Below are 21,147 nucleotides of genomic sequence, written 5' to 3' on the forward strand. Positions count from 1 at the left end.
AGGTGTGTGTGTGTGTGTGTGGGGAGGGGTGTTAACAGCTCTGGAGTGAGTCATCCTGTCAAACACAGACGAGCTTTGACTTCTGAGTGAAAGTGGCAGCGCTCCACCTGGCGGCAGCTTCCAGGTACTGCACCGCGAAACACTTCAAACCACAGAAGTCAACTTCCTGCGTTAATTATAGTGTCGCGATTAAAATGTAGTTCTTTAGAAATCCACGCTGGGTGGAGGCGGAGGTGTTGGGGGTGGTGGGGTGGGGGAGTTTTGTTTTCACCTGCTCCGCCTCTGCTACAGGAAGGTCAGAGGTCAGAGGTCAGGGTCTGGTTCCTTCAGCTTCCTATGTTAATGAGTGGGTAAAACAGAAAAACACATTAATTTCCTGGAGAGAGTGTGTGGGCTGATTCAGCCTGAAAGCAGAGGAGGAGAGTGAGTAAAAACAGAAGAAGGTGTAAAGGTTCTGGTTTTCCTACATTTTTATTTTATTTTATTTAATATTTAAAAAATTTTTTTGGTTGTTTATGTCTCTTTTTGATCATTTTTTGTCTCTTTGTGGTTGTTTTCTTTTGCCTTGTAACAGTAAAATAAAATAATAACTTTCTCCGGAGCTTTCAACCACATTTCCAGGTCTTCAGCAACAGCTGGAAAAATTAAACTTAATCATTAAGATTAATTATAATTCACTTAAGAGAAAATTACAGAGAAATAACGACAATAATGTTTATTTATTTTGAAAGCAAAAGTCAAAACTTTCCATTTGAAACCAACAGAATTCAGAATCTCAGTCTGATCTGAAAAACTATTTAATGTTGAATTCAGTTTTTCATGAATCATCACAATACAAAATATAGTGACACATATTTCATTACATTCAACACAAAGATTAAAATATTGTGGCTCTCAAAACGACTTTGGATCAAAGGCTTTGGTGATTTAATTACAAAAATACATTTCTAAGCACTGTCGTTACATCGACTCCATATTTTCAGGATTTACTGAAGAAGATTTTCTTTTTTCAGCTCATAAAATCCAGTTAAAGCAAGAAAAAGATAAATTAAAATCAGGTGATGTGAGGTTTAAACCCACCTGTGCTGAACAACCAGGATGTTATGTTTGAGTTTCTCTGCAGAGCGTCATCTGAATAAACATTTTCACAGCTACAAACTAAATTTTTGTTGTTTCAGTTACAGAACTTTGTTGTTTTTGTAACGATTAACCAACAGGGGGCGGTAAAAACACGACATCTTCACACAGATGTGGTCACATGTCACACTGGAGGAGATTTGTAGATGCTAATGAGCTGTTTTTCTGTCCACAAAGACACAAATCTGATGCTAACATGCTATGTGAGCATAGCTACACAGTTAGCAGCTATGCTAACACAGCTAACACTGTCTGGGTCCAGCAACGTCTTAGTGTTTCAGATTGTCCAACGTCACTCTGCAGTGTCAGAAGTCGTGACCAGTGTTGTAGTCAAATCACTAAACCTCAAGTCTGACTCTCAAGTCTCAAGTCACAGGTGTTCAGAGTTGACTGCCCTCCTGTTAAAGTATTAATACAGCGATCAACATCTTATGCTAAATTATTACAGAAAAAGTCAGAGTCTGAGTCCTTGTTTCCAGTCAATGCTCAAGTCCTGATGGGTCGAGTTCCAAGTCCTGGACTCTAACACTACAACACAGGTTGTAACAGATATTTACAACTCTACAGGACTAGGACAGCTGATATTCTTCTTCACTGGTGCAAATTCTAGTTAAATTTGAGATTAATCAAATTATCAAACTTGGAGGTTTGTCTGCTTTACTGAGATTTAACCAGACAGAGAGTAAAAAACATTTTTAATAGAGTCCTGCAGGACTGATCCTAAAACCAGGAGGTATGTTAGCATGTTAGCATGTTAGCACTTACTGTTCCCTCATCCCAAAGTCAGTGTGTTTCTGGTTAAATGTCTGAAATAAGGTCTGTGGTTTTAACACGTTGACGTCATGTGACCGTGGTGTAGTTGGTTTATAGCCTAACATTAGCTTCTTACTTCAAACATCAGAACAGTGGTGTTCATCTGTGAAGATGATCTGATCAACTAAATCTGAAGGATCAGAAACTTTAGTTGGTCACTGTTTATTTTCTGGAATAATCCAAAACACTATGAAAAAATCCCATTGGCTTTTAGTGGAGGAACCAGGCTGATGCTAACTTCAGGTTGGACTACAGAAACACATCATCACTGTGGGACTCTGTTGTTTTCCAACATGTTAAAGACCTTGAAAAGACTGGATCTTTTATCTGGACCTGATCTGTGAAGCTTTTAGTCGACTCTAATGAATGAAGGTTTGTCATCTCTGATACATGGCATCAGATGGACGAGCTTGTTGCTTTCACGTCACGGTTACAGTTTGATGAAGAGCACGGCGGTGACCACGGCGAAGCCCACCAGCAGCATGGCCACCTTGGGGATGCGGTGCCTGGAGGAGCCGAGCTCGTGTGGCAGGATCTCCATGAAGGTGATGTAGACGAAGGTTCCCGTCGCCAGCCCCTCCAGCGTGGAGCGGGCCAGCTGGTGCTGCGGGGACGCCTTGGTCTCGGTGAGGCCGATCCCCAGGCCGATGCCGAGCGGGGACATGACGGCGAACAGCAGCAGGCAGCCGGCGACCACAGAGCGCCGCAGCCGGCCCTGGCACAGCTTGAACGCCAGGCTGAAGGAGATGATGCACTTGTGGATCATCAGCGCCAGGCAGATCTCCAGCACCTCCTTCCCCTCCTCCTGCAGACCCACCGCCAGGCCCTCAAACACAGAGTGCAGAGACAGAGAGAAGACCAGGATGAAGGCGCGCAGGGCAGACTGAGAGCCGAAGTCCACGTGGAAGTGGCCGCCCTCGGCCTCCTGCGATCCGTGATGGCGGTGATGGAAGCCGTTCTTGTCGTTTGCCTGGACGCTGGAGTCCACCAGCAGAGACCGACGCTCCTCCAGGTAGGAGGACGACTGGTCCTTGAAGGCCAGGATCACCTGCTCCAGGACCAGGACCAGGAAGAAGCCCATGGCCACAATAAACTCTGGGAGAGGGAACTGGAGCTGCGAGGAGAGAAGAAAAGTTCAGACCAGTTAGACCTCAAAATGTAGTAATAACGTAATAAAGGACCTAGAAAAGGTTATTAAAAACTGATGGTTGAAAAAAAGTCTTAAAATGATGAACTGATGTGGCAAAGGGTTAAACAACGTAAAAGAAAGTTTCACATTTTGATAAATAGATTTATACAGAGCTGCAGGAACAATCTTAAAAGCAGGAAGTCTGTTAGCATGTTAGCATGTTAGCACTTCCTGTTGTCAGTGTGTTTCTGGTTAAATGTCTGAAATAAGGTCTGTGGTTTTAACACAAGCTCAAGACATTTTCAGGTTTGATTCTCCAACATAAAATGGGTCAGTAAATCCCCCACTCCTGATGTTTGAAGCTTTTACGTGTCTTAAAAAAGGCGGTTGCTAACTTGTTGCTAAGTTGTCTAAATGAGGAACCAGGCTGATGCTAACTTCAGGGCTGGAACTAGCATAGCATAACATTTACATCTTGCAACATATTCTCATAAATAAAGTCAAAGTTTTCATAAACCATATACAGTTACACTGAAATGTATTTCAGATTACAATGAAGCAGCAGAGAACTTTACACTGACATGAAGACATTTTTCAGTCGCCATTTTGGCTCATAGCAGTTAGCTAACGTTAGCTGAAATAGCTGTTAGCATACATTCCAAGAGCTAACATGTTAGCTATTAACTAACATCGACTGCACTGCTCTTTTTGTATTCTGACTGAGATTTAATAAACATTAAAGTGTGATACTACCAACTGTAGGTAGCTAACTTAGCTTGGCATAAAGACTTGAAATGGAGGGAAATGTTTTCACACTTTTTGTTTTGTTCAGGTTAAAACAAGAAGATAAAACCTGTTCTCAGCAGGTCAAAGCTTTTAAAGGAGTTGAAGAGGCAGCTGAGAAAAAAGTACTGAAAGTTTTTCTGAAAGGGAGTCAGTTTAAACGTTAGCAGTGAATGAAGTTATAATATTAATACTATACTAATATTAATTAACTAATTAACTAATATTATACTAATATTTCTTGTGAAGTCTGAAATATTTGAAACGGAAATGAGGTGGGAGCAGTGAAAGGAGCTGAAGCATCAGATACTTTGATGTAAAAACTAAAATCAGAGGAAATTTCTAGTCTAAATTATACAAAATATTCTTTATCATATTTCCTTAATATAAAACTCAAATCAACAGAGCCGTCTGCATTACGACACACGCCCATGCTGATAGAAACATAGTACACTGTGGTTTTTCTAAATCATCTGATTCTACGATGTGTTGTAAAGTTACAAAGATCAAACTGTTGTCACATCATCTGTCGACACAGGACGACAAACTGCTGAGGACTGAAAACCAGCGGATGTAGACAAGATTCAGATCAGAGATAAGGATGAAGAAAAACTCCTCGCAGATAGAAACAGTCAGTTTAATCTGTGTCTTAAAAACATGAATTAACGCCCTGAACAGACACGAGGAGGTCGACGAACACAGTTTTATTTATTCCTTAAATCCAAACTTTACTTTTGTTTGAACTGTTTTCTAATGAATTTATTAAAGCTGCATTAATGATGTTTGGCCAGAAAAACTCCACAACAAGCCAACAAACCAAAACCTCTGTATTATTACATTAGAAAGTTGAGAGCAACATGATTCCCTCTGTTTTAGCTCGGATTTTGGTCTTCACCTCCTCCTGAGGGAAATATCGGCCTCTTTAGCTGCTCAAGGATTAAAGACGACTGTTATTATAAAAAATATTCGCGCATGAATATTTAAAGACCTTAAATAAATGATTTATGAGTTTTAAAAAAGCATAAAACTAATTAAAAGCTCCATAAATTCTGCTGTTTTTCCAAATTAGATGAATTTAATGCCTGACAAGCTGATTTACAACCTCCTGAAAGACGACAAGCGCCTGAAGGCAGCATAAAAACACATTAAATACAATGTGGTTTAAGGCAGGAAGTGCGGGAAGAAAAGGGAGGGAGAGGATTTCACACACACACACACACACACACACACACACAGAGTGTTAATACAATCTCTAACTTTTTCTTTTGGAAGCACTGAAGCTGCTGGAGATTTCATCCGACAGTTTGTTTTGGGAGGGAGGAGAGTGATTCCCGTTAAACACACCCCCTCTATTCACACAAACACACACACACACACACACACACACACTCTGCAGGTTTCCCAGCAGTATCTCTTTTTAGCTTTGACCTTCAGCCACCCGCCTCCGAAAAATCATCCCAGTTTGCACAAACTCCACATTAAATCACATTTTTAGTCTGAGTGTGACTCAAAGGAATCACCAGAGATCTCATAACATTTCATCTAGTACCATCATCAGGTCAAAATCTCAAATAAAGATAAATCTGAGGGGTTATAGCATTAACAACCAAACGGGAAGGCAGGAAAATCATCTTTCTGCTGCATATAAATATACTTTTCTCTCTCTAGACCTGCCTCTTATCTTTGCTTTTCCATGTGAATTACAAGTTATTTCAACATAATTTAACATTATGCATAGGATTCCTACAGGGAAAGACCTTTTTATTTAATCTAAAATGTCCTTATATGACAATACCAGACTCCATCGACAAAAATGGGAATTTTACCGAGCAGAACACAGGAGCTGCTGGAATACCACTGCCTCCATCTGTTTGTTTGTGTTAGTGTGTGATATTTTCATTATGTAACAAGTCGGATTACTTCTTCCAACACTGAAAGTCACACAATAACACAAACAAACCAACAAATGGAGGCAACAGTGTACCAGCAACCCTGCTAGCTATAATTACTATTTTTATCAATGGAGTCTGGTACAGAAGATGGAAAATGGTACTTTATTTCACGTGGCTCCTGACAGTGTCCTACTGAACTTTAAAGCCAAACTATTTGACTTTTGAAAGAGGAAATAACACTATCCTCCTCCAAGAAAAGAGAAGCTGGATTCACAAGCAATAAAACAAACGTTTACTGAATGTATTTCTCTCTGAGGTTTGATTGCTTCAGCTTTACATCATCTGGTATGACCAATATCTCATGTTAACTTTATATACTGTTGCATAACTGACATTTCTGAGTCCATTTGCTGACTTCATGACTTTCTTTCTGTCAGCTCAGCTTTGTGTTAGTTATAGCTGTCTGACATGTGAATGATGGTCCCCGTGTTCATGTTGCTGAATATGTACTGACAAGACTTAACGGCCTGGTGTCTGGACTTGTGTGGTCTTACTGTGATCCCAGCGTTGCTGAAGGCCTCGTTGATGCTCTGCAGGTAGTCCGGCAGCAGGTCCAACAGGCAGGTGGCCAGAAAAACTCCTCCGGCGAAGCAGCTGATCAAACTCAGCATCCGGCGCCGCAAATCTGCAAAACCAAGACCTGGGATCAACCTAACACCTCCTGCAGACTCACTGCAGCTGATCTACGAGTATGAACAGTAGGTACAGGTCATTAGTAGAGACACTTTATTTCTATTTTCCCCTGGTTTATACCAGGTGCAATCAAAAAGTTCCAAGACTGTTAACTGATGTGAACAAATAAAGCATAGTGCAGTTATGTGCAGGCAGCAGGTGCAAGAAATAACCTTTGTGAGTAAGTACTCAAAGTTATGTTGCGTGATCAACACCTGGACCTGTGTTATGTGTTTTTGAGACAACTTGTAGATGCACATTTGCGATTTCAACATGGAAGATCTTGGTCAACAGGCTCAAGACCCAACTGGTTCTGGTTCTTTAGTTTCCCTGAAACTCTCTCCTCTTCAAAGACAAGTTTCCCCTGGTTCCTCACCTGGGTCCACGCTGCAGCGCCCGGCCCCCCGTACGATGCAGAGTGGGGCCATCCCAAACAGCAGCGTGACGGACAACAGAACCACCAGCTGCTCCCAGTTTGATTTCCAGGGCGGGGACGTCAGCCGGGTTGACCTGCAGCGCCGCGGTTTCCCTCCCCGGAGAGTAGAGGACGGGGGAGGACGGTCTACCTCCGAAAGTCATCGTTAATCTGGTTCCTCTGCACCTCCTCGGTCACTTCTGAGTCAGGCAGCCGGGGGAGGAGATCTCAAACACCCACCATGGACTCACACGGGAGATGAGTCTGTCAGAAACAGAAAATACAGAACAGATTCATGGTCCACAGTAACACAGTCACTGCAGCTGTTTCCACATAAAGAAACAACCAAAACATCAAGCAAAGATACTGAAACCCTCAGGAGTCCAATCAGCTATCACACTATGAATCTGTTTGATGCTCCATGGAAATGTTGACATGTGTTTAGTTTTTAAAAAGAAACAGACCAGAGACAGAGATGGCAACAGGAGACAGACACCGGAACAAGTTAAAAAGCTAAATATACTGAGCAGTATGTTCGAAAATACAAATAAACTGTTTGACCTTAAAATATCAGCTTCAGAATCTTTGTGATGGTTCATTCAAACAGCGTTCAGGTGGTTACGTGGAATTTGTTTTTAAACCTGGCAGTTTTGCGAGATCTCAAGAAACTTATGGAAGATCTTGCAGAAATCTTGCAAATATCTTTTTCAACTGTCAGATTATCGTTATTATTATTTTGTTTAACTTTATGTCCCCTCTTGGACTCTGTAACTTCTCTGCACACCTGGTCTCTTTGCATGTGCACGATATCCTTTTCCTCTTTTTAGCGGATTCCCAAATGGTCAGAAAATTGATTCTGGAGATTTCACAAAACTTTTGCACAGATTTCTTGACAGGTTTCTCAAGATCTCCAGAAAATTTCACACAATCTCCCAAGTTTTGTGAAAGTACTTTTTGTTGTTGTTGTTGTTGTTGCTCAGTGAAATTTTCCTTTAATTTGTCACCGTCTGTACATTGACTTTATCTAGGGGAGTCTAAAGTTCATCAGGCGAGACAGAAATGAAAAAAGATAATTAGAAAATTAACTGGTAAAGGGGAAAAACGCATTTTAAGCTTCATATTAATTTTCTACTTCATTCTAATTATTTAATGAGCAATATTATGTATTAATTTATTCAATTATAGTTGTTACTTTTCTGATAATCCATAATGTAGTAGTTCTGTGTGGCTTTAGTGATAATCATAGTAATCTGTCTTTTTATGTTTAGAAACTAAACAAACAGAAAAATGATGAATTTTAAATCTATGAAAATGTGAATATTCCCATAAAAACGTTCAGTCACAGGATACATGTTGAGATGAATCAGACGAGTGTTTCTGTTTATTTTTAACCTCTGACTTTTCTAACAGGACGGTGAGAAATCAAACTCTGACAATCAACAAATAAAACAACAGGAAACTAGAAACTCACATCAGAGGAAATAAAGTGATGAAGGAAACAGAAATCACCGCATGTGATTTCAATAAACGTGGAAACTTTGGTGAAACTTCAGTGTTTTTTTTAATGTGTTCTCCGCTCGGGTATCAGGTCTTCAGTCCTACCTGGTTCCGGGTCAAACGGCTCCGACTGATCCTCCTCAGTAGAAACGGATTCTACTGAAGTCAGACGAGTAAAATCCAGTTTTAATCTTTTCACGGTGAAAACGGCTCGATGAGTTTCTGCATGTTGTCCGGGAAGTGGTGAGTCAGTTCCCATCAGCTGATCTCGTCTTATGTCGAAGCTGCTGTCAAGTTCAACACAACAACACGACGCGCTTCCTGTTTACAGAATAAAAGCCTTTAGGGAGTTTCCTCGTAATTTCCTAAGAAATGTCCTCAAATCGTTTGTAATTTTGTTTTATTTATGCAGACAGAGACTCTTATTGATTCTGGTTATATTTCTGTTCAGTTTATGAGATTTACGTAAACCCAAGCAAATATGATTTTATTGTGATTTTATCTTTGGTAAAATTATTCCTGACATATATAGGATGGTAGGTTTACCTGTAAACATGTTTCTTATTTTTGCAACTACGAATTAGTTAGATTTAATTCTTTGGAACATTTTCTAAATGGTTTAAAAGTCATTATAATGTCTTTAAAGCTAAAAGGACATTTTTCAAGTGTCTATTAATGAGCAGTATTTGTTAATTTATAATTTATCCTATGAAAACATATTTTATATTATTACAGATGTGATGGTGTCAGTCTGTATTTGTTTCCGCTCATGGGTGTCCACTTATAAACACTTAGGTCTGTTCACAGCTACATTATAACCCAGTGTTTAAATATAGTTTTTAAATGCCAAACAAAGTGAAGGGTTACCAGTTCATTCCAAAATAAAATAAAGTGTCACACCTTTAGCGGTGTTATGGAAATATAATTTTTCTCTGTGTAAATAAAGTATAAATCAATATGAATATTACAGTTAGTTTTAAAAGGGGCAGTGGTGACTGGGATTTTCCTCATGCTTTTATTTTGATAGTAAACCCTTCTATCCGGTCGTGTTGTGTGTAACTTGATGGTGTTGCAGCCTGGAGGAGGACCGACCAGCTGATCAGGAATCCTGGAACTGTTGCTGTTCCAGCACAAAGTCACTTTTCATCACTCATTACTGTCAAACAGCCGGAGGTCAAAAACCCTGACATCCAGTCTAATGGAGGACTGAGGACCGGGAAACTGACAACACAAACCAGACTGTGTGGAAACATTTACAGGTGTATGACAGGTGTCTTTGGCCTCACGGATCATTTAAACACCAGTTAACGTAGAATAACTGATGATGAAGGTGATCTTTATCTTCTTATGTTTATGTTTTATGGGTGTGTGTGTGGGTCTGGGGCCAAAGGTCAATGTACAGTACAGTAAGAACAGTAAGTCTGTCTGTGCAGCAGTGTTTTACATTTGTTCTGTCTTGTCTCATGTCACCAATTAAATTATATAATCCTTTATTTTGACTTTCTGAGAACTCGGAGATTTTTACAGGATTGGAAGAACGGTGCATAAAAGATCAAGGAAACCCCTTCATGAAGGCCTGGGACTCTAAATAGAACCTAAAAGGTGTCTGGAAACCAATTAAGACTCTTGACAACCTCTTAAAGACTGCAGAGGATCCTCCAGGATCCAGGAGGAACAACTACTGTCAGAAAACTCAAAAGGTTGACCCTCAACACCATAAGAACTCAGATCAAGAAACCTCACGAAACCCTGACAGTCCTTGAAACAAAATGGAAATCAGTCTTTTTAATGTGCTCAGTCCTCACCACTCTGTTGTTCCTCCATGGTGAGGAAGACGAGGCGTTCAGGCTCCTTCAGCCAGCGGTAAAAGGCAGCAGCCATGTAGTCGATCCAGTCAAAGTCATGGCTGCAGATGTTCAGGACCTGCATCATGAATACACTGACAGCTGTCAACACAGCAGATTTAGCTCAAGGAGACTTTAAAAAAATCTTAAATGTGTTTTAAGCCTGACATATATTTAAAGAAACAACCTGGCGTTCAGTGTTTCATCTTAGTGTCATCCACAGATCACAGTCTCTTAGCCAATCAATCCTCTGTGTATCTGCTCTCCCCCTTTCAGTTTATTGTTTTTATACAACCTGTTAGTCGAGATTTCCAGCCATTCCTGTAACTCGTCTGCCTTGTACAGAAGCTTTTGCCTGCTCCTTACCTGTGTTGACATCCCATGTATGGCACAAGCACTAGCATGTGAAAATATTGTTTGCACAGCCTCGATGTTACGGTCAAGCCTTCTTGTGATGTTGCTCCCACACCACTGGTCTTAAAACAGATTTAGAACACCCCTGTTTTTCCATCTACGATTCATTGTCTGTTAGAGTCTAAACAGTGACATCTGCTGGTCTTATCCTGGTACTGCATTTATATGGAGGGATAACAGTCAATGCAAAACCTGACTCAAAATACATGATAACTTGCAGCTGTCATCTCTGATATTATCTTTACTAAGAGTTAAATTAGGGAGAGAGAACACATCCCAAATGTCAAATTTGCACACGACTGATTTATTTCAACTGTAGTAATAACAATACACTTTATTTATAAAGCAGATCAGCATCAAATTTTTTTTCTTTCTCGAGCCCTTAAAGAACAACTGGAATCGAATCAAGGATTCCCAGAATCTACACAGGGAACCAGAAACTTATTGCAATCCCTGGGATTCATTGGAGACCCATAGAAACTCTAGCAAGAACTTCTGAAATCCCTAAAGGATCCTTTGAATCTGATTCCCCAGAGAGGACAATCACAAAAAAACTAAAAATCAACCTAATTTTTGTATATAGCTCAATCTCAAATGTGTATAAGCAGCGCTGCTGAGACAATTCAGAGGTCTGTCTCCAGTATGAGCTCCTCCCAGTAGTCCTTGAAGAATGACACCTTGGCGTTGTTGTGGCAGAACTGGCGGAACCCTGGCCAAACCCCAGGGTCCACATAGGTGTGGAAGATCAGGTAACCTTGGAGACTTGGTAACAAAGCTTCAAGTTGAGCCAGAAACACGGCACAGACTGAAGCCAAACTGCGACCAAAGATGTTGATGTTGATGCGCAGGGCGTCATGGCGGTAGGGGACGGGGTACGGTGGGGTGCACGGGCTGATGGCAGAGGGCTCAAACTCATTATCTACAATCCATGTCAACCCCCTGCGGCGCAGCACCTCCAGATTAGCCTCCATTGGCTTCAGAGGCTCCCAGTCGTTGATGATGGTTTTGCCAGGCAACAAGTTGGAAACCACATGGTTGGACAGGACCAGAGTCTCCGCCTGCTGCTGGTTCAGAATCACTGGAGCTTGCGAAGAGTCGGCCTGGCTGGAGAGTTTGGACTTCATCTCATTGATGAAGGAGCCAAGGTCGGTTGCCTCACAGCAAAGAGACAAGATGGCCTGCAGAGGGCGACACAGTCAACATGGTTGGCAGTGATAACGTGAAAAGAAGCCTCGCAATAGTCCTTATTTCAGGCATCTAAACAAAAAACTATCGACTTTGGGACAAGGGACCCTGAAGTGATAAAATGCTAACTTACTAACCTGAGGACTCACTCCTGCACCACTCTATGTGCCAGAAAAGGCAGAAAAATGTACTGAAGTTTAGCACACATGAATCAGGTTTGCAAAAGTTTTATGACAGAGAAATGTGTTCGACGTGCTGGCCAAGCCTTAAAAAGATGTATCTTAAGTTCTGGTGAGAAATACTGAAAGTAAATATTCAATGACTGTTGTTTGTTTACATAAAACTCCTACAGGGTATTTCAATCAACATACCTGTACCCTAATCAAAAAGTCTTTATGCTATAATATATGAAGAGTTCCCACAATGTATTATGTAAACAGTACGACCCACCTCTTTAGCTATGAGTCTGTACTTGGCCAGTGTTTGTGGTGAAGGCTGGTCTCCTCGGCTCAGCCTAGATGCAGAGACTTCTGGGTAATGGCGGCGGATGTAGTCAGTCACATGTTTCTGGATGGCGCCAGCGATGCCACTACCTCTGAGATCAGGTACCACCCTGCGACCCTGAAACACGACTGTCTGACCACCATCCACCAGCAGTGTAGACTCCAGCGCCACCTACAGGTGCACACCCAGGTGAGCTTTGAAGACACGAGTAAGAGAACACCTGCTGTAACAGGCACATTTGATCAGTCCTCACCACTCTGTTGTTCAACCTGGCGAGGAAGACGAGGCGTCCAGGCTCCTTCAGCCAGCGGTGAAAGGCAGCAGCCATATAGTCCAACCCGTTGTAGTCATCTTTGCTGCAGATGTTCAGGACCTGCATCACAAAAACAGCTTTAGCTCAAGGAGACTTAAGTTTTTTTTTTTTTTACTTTTTTAAACCAGTAATAGTCAATATGCTAATGTTTAGCATGTAATGCTCATATCACAAGCTAAAGCCAACATAAAAACTAGCATGTGTTTGCATAGCCTTAATATTTTGTGTTTTTGTGAGGTTACCATTCACATTAACACAAAAATAGCTGCTAATAGCATCAAGAACTGTTACGAAATCACTTAATAAACTGTATATTGACAACAAGAAGGAAATGTTTGGACCTGCTGGAAGTCCTGCTCCTCTGCAAAACTGTACTCCAAATCCCAGGTGTGCCCTGCTGCAGACATCCAGATCCTGTTTTCAACTAAACCAGCTGATCCGATTCTGGTTTTACAGACTGACCTGAGGTGCAAAGTTGTTTTCAAAGTCTTTGAATCTCCTGAGTCTGAAAAAGTACCCGCTGTTTCTTTTCCTCTAGATGTGATTTTAAATGTTTGTCACTGTGGACTGTGGACTCCAGTTTAGGAAGTCATGGTCAGATGATTATAAAAAGAAAAAAAGAAAGGAAACTGTGGGCTGCATTCAAGATCCACAACAGCTGCGTTAAAAAATGGATGCCTAATACATGAAAAACTAATAATCAGTTTTCATCACCATCTGTTAAAAACTCCTGAAATCTTTTTTAGCAGAGTTCATTCATCTTAGACTCTATAATTAAATATTACTACATCCTGTTGCTTAGTGTTTAAGAATTATAGTTTGCAACTGACATTTCATAATTGATGTTTTTCTGTCTGTTCTTGTGTTTATGATTGAGAACACTATCATTACAACTGTCTTCCAAACCAAGGCTTTACAATGAGCATAGGAGGCATTATTCAACTCTTCTGGAGCAGGTAACTCTAAACAGATTCTTTACAGGGGATTCTGAACGCATCCTTTTAAACACTCTCTGCTGGTTTTCTATTGCCTACAATTTATTGCATCCACTGCCATCCATTGTTAATCTGTAACCTGAAAATCTTCTTCAAGGCAAAGTGCTTAAAGATGAACCTGATCAACTTTGAAGCATGTGTGCATGTGCTGATTCATTCATTCATCTGATATTTAAACAGTGACACCTGCTGGATTAATTTATATTGAAGGATTACTGTAAATGCCAAAGCTGATTCATGTAATATGTGAACTTGCTGCTGCCATCTCTGGTATAACCTACTGAAAAATCAATGGAAAAACACTCACAAAAAACCTTACGTTCAGAGGTCTGTCTCCACTATGAGTTCCTCCCAGTAGTCCTTGAAAAAAGAAATCTTGGAGTTACTCTGTCAGTCGAGTCAATTTTATTTATATAGTGGCAACTGTGGCAAGGAAAAACTTCCTTTTAAGAGGCAGAAACCTCAAGCAGAACAGGACTCAGGGTGGTCGGCCATCTGCCTGTCAGAACTCATGTAATCCTTGTCTAATGGCAGAGTCCATGTAGGTGTGGAAGATCAGGTAACTTTGAAGACTTGATCAACATCAAAAATTATCAGTCTACGTAACGTTTTTAGCCAAGAAACTGAGCCTTTCTCAAGCCCTTAATGAACAACTGGAGCCCAATCAAGGATCCCCAGAATCTACAACATAAACTTGCTGTAAACCCTGGGTCTCAGAGACCCAAAGAAACCCTAGCAAGTACATCTGGAACCCCTAAAGGATCCTTTGAACCTGCTGAGGAATCACTGGAAAAAACTATCTCAAAAAGCCTAAAAATCCATTAAATATTTGTACAATGCTCAATCTCAAGCAGCGCTGCTGAGACAATTCAGAGGTCTGTCTCCAGTATGAGCTCCTCCCAGTAGTCCTTGAAGAATGACACCTTGGCGTTGTTGTGGCAGAACTGGCGGAACCCTGGCCAAACCCCAGGGTCCACATAGGTGTGGAAGATCAGGTAACCTTGGAGACTTGGTAACAAAGCTTCAAGCTGAGCCAGAAACACGGCGCAGACTGAAGCCAAACTACGACCAAAGATGTTGATGTTGAAGTGCAGGGCGTCATGGCGGTAGGGGACGGGGTACGGTGGGGTGCACAGGCTGATGGCAGAGGGCTCAAACTCATTATCTACAATCCATGTCAACCCCCTGCGGCGCAGCACCTCCAGATTAGCCTCCATTGGCTTCAGAGGCTCCCAGTCGTTGATGATGGTTTTGCCAGGCAACAAGTTGGAAACCACATGGTTGGACAGGACCAGAGTCTCCGCCTGCTGCTGGTTCAGAATCACTGGAGTTTGGGAAGAGTCGGCCTGGCTGGAGAGTTTGGACTTCATCTCATTGATGAAGGAGCCAAGGTCGGTTGCCTCACAGCAAAGAGACAAGATGGCCTGCAGAGGGCGACACAGTCAACATCAGAAGTTCAGAGTTGGCAGTGAAGAACTGAGCAGTCTGGTTGTCTGGGTTACCTAAAGGTATCCTATATCTATCCAGCACTGTCACCACAGCCGTCAACGCACCTCTTTAGCTATCAATCTGTACTTGGCCAGTGTTTGCGGTGAAGGCTGGTCTCCTCGGCTCAGCCTGACAGCAGAGACTTCTGGGTAATGGCGGCGGATGTAGTCAGTCACATGCCTCTGGAGGGCACCAGCGATGCCACTACCTCTCAGATCAGATACCACCCTGCGACCCTGAAACACGACTGTCTGACCACCGTCCACGAGCAGCGTAGACTCCAGCGCCACCTACAGGTGCACACCCAGGTGAGCTTTGACACTTTGGCTTTGGAATAGTTTCTGCTCTTATGTTGGAGTTGTAAGCTTTTAAGTTGTATTTTACTAAATTTAAAGTGACGTCCTCACCACTCTGTTGTTCATTCTGGCGAGGAAGACGAGTCGTCCAGGCTCCTTCAGCCAGCGGTGAAAGGTAACAGCCATGTAGTCCAACCCATTGAAGTCATCACTGCTGCAGATGTTCAGGACCTGCATCATGAACACACTAACAGCTGTCAACACAGCAGCTTTAGCTCAAGGAGACTTAAATGTGTTTTTAAATCTGATGTGCATTAAAAGAGGCTGACTATGATTCACTGAAAAGTTCTTTTCAGTTGAAGCCATGTTCAGGTCATGAGGCTAAAAGGTTTATTATCTTTGTGCACACAGTTGTTACTGCTTCATAAGACCAGAGCTGTAATCAACTGGGATTATCCTTTAAGGTAGGGAAATGTAAACTGAAATAGTACAAGTCTGGACCTGCTGGAAGTCCTGCTCCTCCGCGAAGCTGTACACCACATCCCCCGCTGCGGACATCCAGAGTCCTGAACTGTTGTATCAGGTCCTTTTACAGTTCACTGGAGCCACACAGATTTTAGTGAACGCTGTTTTCAAAGTCTGTGGATCTTCTGCGCCTCAGATTTGTTTTTTTCCCCTTTTCACCGAGGAGACTCCAGCTGCTCTGCAGAGAGACAGAAAAAAGAGATTTCATGGGCTGCATTCAAGATCCACAATTTAGCAACAGTGTTTAAAATGTTTTGGACTGATGATAAAGTTTTTCTTTGGTAAATATAAATCCGTTTTCACCCATAGTGTGAAAAAGTGTGTCAAGTTGTTATTTATAAGTTACAAATAACCCGTGTCTTAACAGTTAACACACGCGGCTGCTGATCCTTTAAACGGTTTTGCTAAACCGTTTCCTCAAAACGGAGCATCGCTGGAGAGAAGCTCAGTTAAACTTTCTTGTTTTTAATAATCCTCATTTATCCTCTGAACAGGAACACAATGTCCCGGTCAGTCGAACAGTCGGCTCGTTACACGCAGCTCACACACAGCACGCTACAAACAACAGTTACTTATTTTAGCATGGAGGCTAACTAGCTAGTTCCGTGAGTGAATTTAGCCGTTACTCGAACATTTAGCTCTTAAAGAAGTACAGCAACCCCTCACAGTTACCGGGAGCATTTACCCACTTTATCCAAGAGACGGCGCCCTTGAGCCAGTTTCTTAACTGTCAAATTATAGCAATTATGGCAAATGGAAACACAGACTCTCTGCGTACAGGACCCTGTAGGACACAAAATTCTATTTCTATTCACCTTTTTAAAATTTTATTTTGATAAACTGATGTGCACCTGAACAAATCACTTTTTGACATGTACTTGGCGAATAAAGTTTCTGATTCTGAATCACGGCATTTATGTGTTATTCGTGAACTCAGATAAACCTTAATGTTCTTGAGAAGTGGGTAAAAACGGACACAGCCTAATAGTATAGCCACAATCACACACACTCGTTTTTTGTTTGTTTTTCTTCGGAGATTCTCGGTCATTTTCGTCTAGCGTCACTGCACCACGTGACACCTTCCCCGGGGACGAACTTGAGCGCAGTTACGTCAAACGGCTCTTCAGCGGCGTTCGACGTCGCTGCGTCTCCAAAGGAATGGAACGTCAGATGATGTCACGAGCTAGATGACGTCACAAGACATTCCAATTAGAGTGGCGCAATAAACCAACGTCACAATCGATGCTATGACGACACAAAGGCATCAGAATGATCAGATCTTATATTAGCCACAGAGACTCCCGCACTGAAAACTCATCTCATTTCTCAGTACTGACAGATGAACTTAATCTCTCTGTTTTCAGTTGTGGACTGAAACAAAACAATCACGTATTTTTTCATTATCTTCAAATTCATCCTACGCCAAAATGCCGATACTCTTTTTGGGTTCCGTCGTTGGTAACTTGATCACCACGGCGGTACGGAGCCTCCTCACTTCGGCGAGAGTGATAACCCCGGATGAGCCTCCAAGACCTGTTTCTCCTGAACCAGTCCAGGAAGAAAACCCTGGATCCATCGCCTTACAGTCAGACAACAAGCCAGAGTGCAGAACCCAAAGAAGTGGGTCTCGCTGCTGTCTGCGCCCTGTCTCAGCTTGATATGACCGCTTATCAAATACAAAACAGGGTTGTGTTCAGACATCTGTCTGTCGAAATGAGACAGCGAAGCCCTGTGGTTCATGCTGAGGAGGACAGAAAGAAGGATGACATCCAGCAAAGACCCCTGACTGCAGCTGAACCAATGGCTGCACAGTCAAATACTAAAGGACTGACTGTCCCCTGCGACACCCCAAAAGGTACTGTTGCTGTAGCAGGAGTTGACTCCCCAGTACCTTTTTCTCCTGAACCAGTCCTGGAAGAAGACCCCAGTCCATCACCTGAAGCCGAGACAGACGGTCAGACAACAAGCCAGAGTGACAAACCTCAAAAAGAAGTGGGTCTCTCTGCTGTGTGCAGCCCATTGGAGGTAAACATGACCGCTGATAAAGAACAAGACAAGATTGTGTCCGAACCTCTGCCTGTCCAAATGAGTCAGTGTTACTCTGTGGTTCACCCTCAGGAGGACAGAAAGGAGGACGACACCCAGCGAAGACCCCCGACTGCAGCTGATCCAGTAGCTGCACAGTCAAATGATATAGGACTGATTGTCCCTCGCGGTGCCTCATCTCACCAACTGTTTTTCAGGGTGCAAACAGGTACTATTGTTGTTGTAGCAGGAGTTGCTGTTGTTGGAGTCATAGCTGTTAGTCCTAAGGCCCGGGCAGCTATTTTGTCATCTGGACAACTAGTAGGCTCACTGGCTCTGTCTACGATACATGGAGGTGTTGCTCTTTCCTCCCTGGTTAGGGCTCTATCTGACATGTGCCCTGCTGTATTTTCTCACCTCCGAGAAGGAATCTCCAGGATCCAAACAGGACTTTCAAGTGTTCTTTCTTTGTCCAAAGCAGCATTTACAGCTATTGCATCCTGGTTCAGAGTAAGAATCACAGGTATTTTCTCAGAAATTCCTGCTGTTCAGCCACAGTGTGTTTCCTCTGTGGCAGGATCAAGAATCTTAGCTACTTGCTCTACAGAACAATCCAACTGTGCAGCTTATTTTTCTACAGCGTGGACAAAAATTGTAGCTGCTAGCTCTTGGGCTCAATCACAAATTGCAGGTGCTCTTTCTGTGGCCCAAGAAGTAACGGCAACTTGTCTTTCTGAGGCAAAGGCAAGATATGAACAGCTCAATGGCCTGGTCAGACTTTTTGTTTCCATGCTCAAAGCAACACTGAGACCTTATTATTTAATGGCTAGAAGAGCTCTTATCAGAGTGTTCGCAAGAGTTATGTATTTCATTCACAACATAACAAGACGCATCTCCCCTTGTGGTTGGAATCAGGTGCTTTTCAGATTTTTTAGAGTCCTTTTAGAAGAAGAGTGGAATATACATGGAATACGCTTGGTTCCATAATTTCATTATTTAAAAGTAGTCGTCCTCCCAGTTCTTCCAGTATTTCTCCAATCCAACTGGTCAAGGCAGATGACCCACCCACCCGGAGACTGGTTCTGTCAGAGGTTTCTTCCTGTTAGAAGGGAGAATTCCTCTCCACTGTCCCGTTCATGGTGGGAACTGTTGTTAAGTCTGTCACAGCCTGGCTCAAGGCTGGACAAAGGAGGGAGGGACACACAAGATATGACTAAAAAACAAGACTGACTAACATAACTGAAAAGAAAAACAACGTATACGCCAACAAAATACAACAAAACCAAACAAGGTGGAAGCCAGAGGGGAGAGAGAGCAAACACAAGAGACAGTGCACAAGACAGTTGTGTGTCAAGGCCCAAACCCGGACCACATGACCCCAACATTCAGGAAGGCAACCAATCCTCATGCTCAAACAAACCTGATACAGAACCACTAAGTCATCAAATGGACACCATAAACGAAAATGCACAATGGTGTAACACAAAGACAAAAAGGACTAAAATACTGCTCTCCCCCCAACAGAAAAAACTCCACCAAGCTTATATGTGACTGAATTTCGTCTCATATCAACCACTTAATCCTTTATCCAAATAAATTTCATTGTCGTCATTTTGCATAATTTGTTGGTCATTGTTTGTGTTTGAAGCAGTATAGGTTTTACAACAGGTAACCCACATTTCTCTGCACAGAGTTCAAAATATTTCTGTCTCCCAGCAAGAAAACTACACTAAAAACAGGAAGCACTGATGCTGACTGTTGATTTTTTTTTTTTTAAATGAAGAAATAAAGATTTCAGTGGAAAAAAAAAAATATTTCCACCAGTTAAGTAATTTCCTACTTTTCGCCTGAGGTAATAAAACAGGAGTAAAACTGGAGAGTTTGGTGAAGGTAAGCTTTACTGAGGTGAAGATTTCTGAGTCAGAATGTGAGAAAAACTTATTTGGAGAAAATGATTTTTAAATATTTGAGCTGTAGTTGAAACCTACAGAAGCAAACAGACAAACTGTAGTTAAACACCTGAACATGAGTGTTGGATGTTTTCTTTCTACTCTGAAAGATGACGAGTAAAAAGGCTCAAAATATCGCAAACTTGACCAGAACCTGTTGTGTCTCGTTTTAATAAAAATAAAGTTCATAAAGTTCAGTCCTTGTTCAAAAACTGAACATTGAAGAGTCACATTTTCCTCTTCTCTTCTGTTTTCCTCAGGGACAATGAACATTACAACAACTAAAAAAAGATATTTAAGTTCTGGTTAAATTCACCAGTTCTCCTTTCTCTACTGATAATTAACTTTTTGGGAAAGATGTTGAATTGTAGAATAAAATGAAAACACTAGAGGTTGTTGCTTTGCAAAAATAAATAGTTACATCTCTTATATAAAAACACCAATAAAACAAAGAGATATACTCCATTAATATGACACAGGTACTGTTGTCTATTCCTTATTAAAATGTTGTCTCTATTGAACTTATTTTTAAATCTTCATTTGAATTGTTCTATTTCTCTTTGTGCTTCTTTAACATGACAATCAACGAAGTCTTTTATTATATTAGCATATCATAAGTAATGAGCTTTATGTATCATTACCAGTGTAATTATGATATTGGAGTTTTATCTCTGATGCATAAACATGAAAGCAGCTTGATAATGTTGTGAGTTGAGCTCATTTTAACATCTTTATATGATGTTCAATGAGTAACAGTTAAGTTACAGTAACTGTAATAAGTATTTATAGAAAACATAATACTCAAGTAATGTAAAAGTACTTCAGCAAAACAGATGTAACAGTGTCATCATCCAGACCTGTGCAGTCCCTGAGTTCACCAGATGGTGGCAGTGTTGCATCATTATCAGCTAGTACTGAAATATTAAATAATATTTTCTCTCTCTGGTCTTTGTCCTGTGGTGTTTGTCCTTTTTTAAAAAATACAACAAACATCCATTTTGAACCTGAACAGACTTTAAATACAGTCAGTTCTAAGTTTCATTCATAGTTTTAATTGGAGTTTTCTCGTCTATAAATCAAGTGTTTGAGGACACAGAGCAAGGTTTTTTGCAATTACTTGAAGAAATTACATATTTTCTTGATGTTTGAAGTGAAAGGAAATAAATACAACTCAACTGCAGCAAACAGGCATTTAGAATATGTCTTTCTTT

The 21,147-nt window shown here is 41.4% G+C and overlaps 2 protein-coding genes across 7 annotated transcripts; both read right to left on the reverse strand.

The window, feature by feature from the left end:
- Positions 1–779: 779 nt before the first annotated feature.
- On the reverse strand, positions 780–8,671 carry LOC108884693 (zinc transporter ZIP1). The gene is given in 5 exon segments (XM_018678733.2): positions 780–3,064; positions 6,309–6,439; positions 6,863–6,950; positions 6,952–7,165; positions 8,504–8,671. Coding segments are annotated over 4 exon segments (1,017 nt in total). The 5' UTR covers positions 7,066–7,165; positions 8,504–8,671; the 3' UTR covers positions 780–2,380.
- A 2,268-nt stretch (positions 8,672–10,939) lies between these two features.
- nat16l (N-acetyltransferase 16, like) lies at positions 10,940–16,253 on the reverse strand. Of its 6 annotated transcripts, XM_018678726.2 has the most exons (5): positions 15,939–16,152; positions 15,549–15,668; positions 12,599–12,718; positions 12,292–12,516; positions 10,940–11,834 (listed from the first exon to the last, which is right to left on the reverse strand). In XM_018678726.2, the coding sequence occupies exons 1-5, from the start codon at positions 15,993–15,995 to the stop codon at positions 11,280–11,282; spliced, it is 1,077 nt and encodes a 358-aa protein (XP_018534242.1). In that variant the 5' UTR covers positions 15,996–16,152; the 3' UTR covers positions 10,940–11,279. The 6 variants fall into 6 exon arrangements, with proteins under 6 accessions (XP_018534242.1, XP_050932317.1, XP_050932316.1 ...); XM_051076360.1 differs by lacking the exons at positions 12,292–12,516; positions 12,599–12,718 and adding an exon at positions 15,207–15,431 and having other exon boundaries at positions 15,939–16,170; XM_051076359.1 differs by lacking the exon at positions 12,599–12,718 and having other exon boundaries at positions 15,939–16,155.
- Positions 16,254–21,147: the final 4,894 nt, after the last annotated feature.

The sequence above is a fragment of the Lates calcarifer genome, linkage group LG15, assembly GCF_001640805.2.
Source record: "Lates calcarifer isolate ASB-BC8 linkage group LG15, TLL_Latcal_v3, whole genome shotgun sequence".
Taxonomy (NCBI): domain Eukaryota; kingdom Metazoa; phylum Chordata; class Actinopteri; family Centropomidae; genus Lates; species Lates calcarifer.

Coding starts and splice junctions, on each gene's coding strand:
- nat16l (XM_018678726.2), bottom strand. CDS start 15,995: ATGTCCGCAGCGGGGGATGTGGTGTACAGCTTCGCGGAGGAGCAGGAC. Junction 15,669..15,938: donor AGGAGCAGGACTTCCAGCAG/GTCCAGACTTGT, acceptor TTCATGATGCAG/GTCCTGAACATCTGCAGCAG. Junction 12,719..15,548: donor CCAGAATGAACAACAGAGTG/GTGAGGACGTCA, acceptor TTTGTGATGCAG/GTCCTGAACATCTGCAGCAA.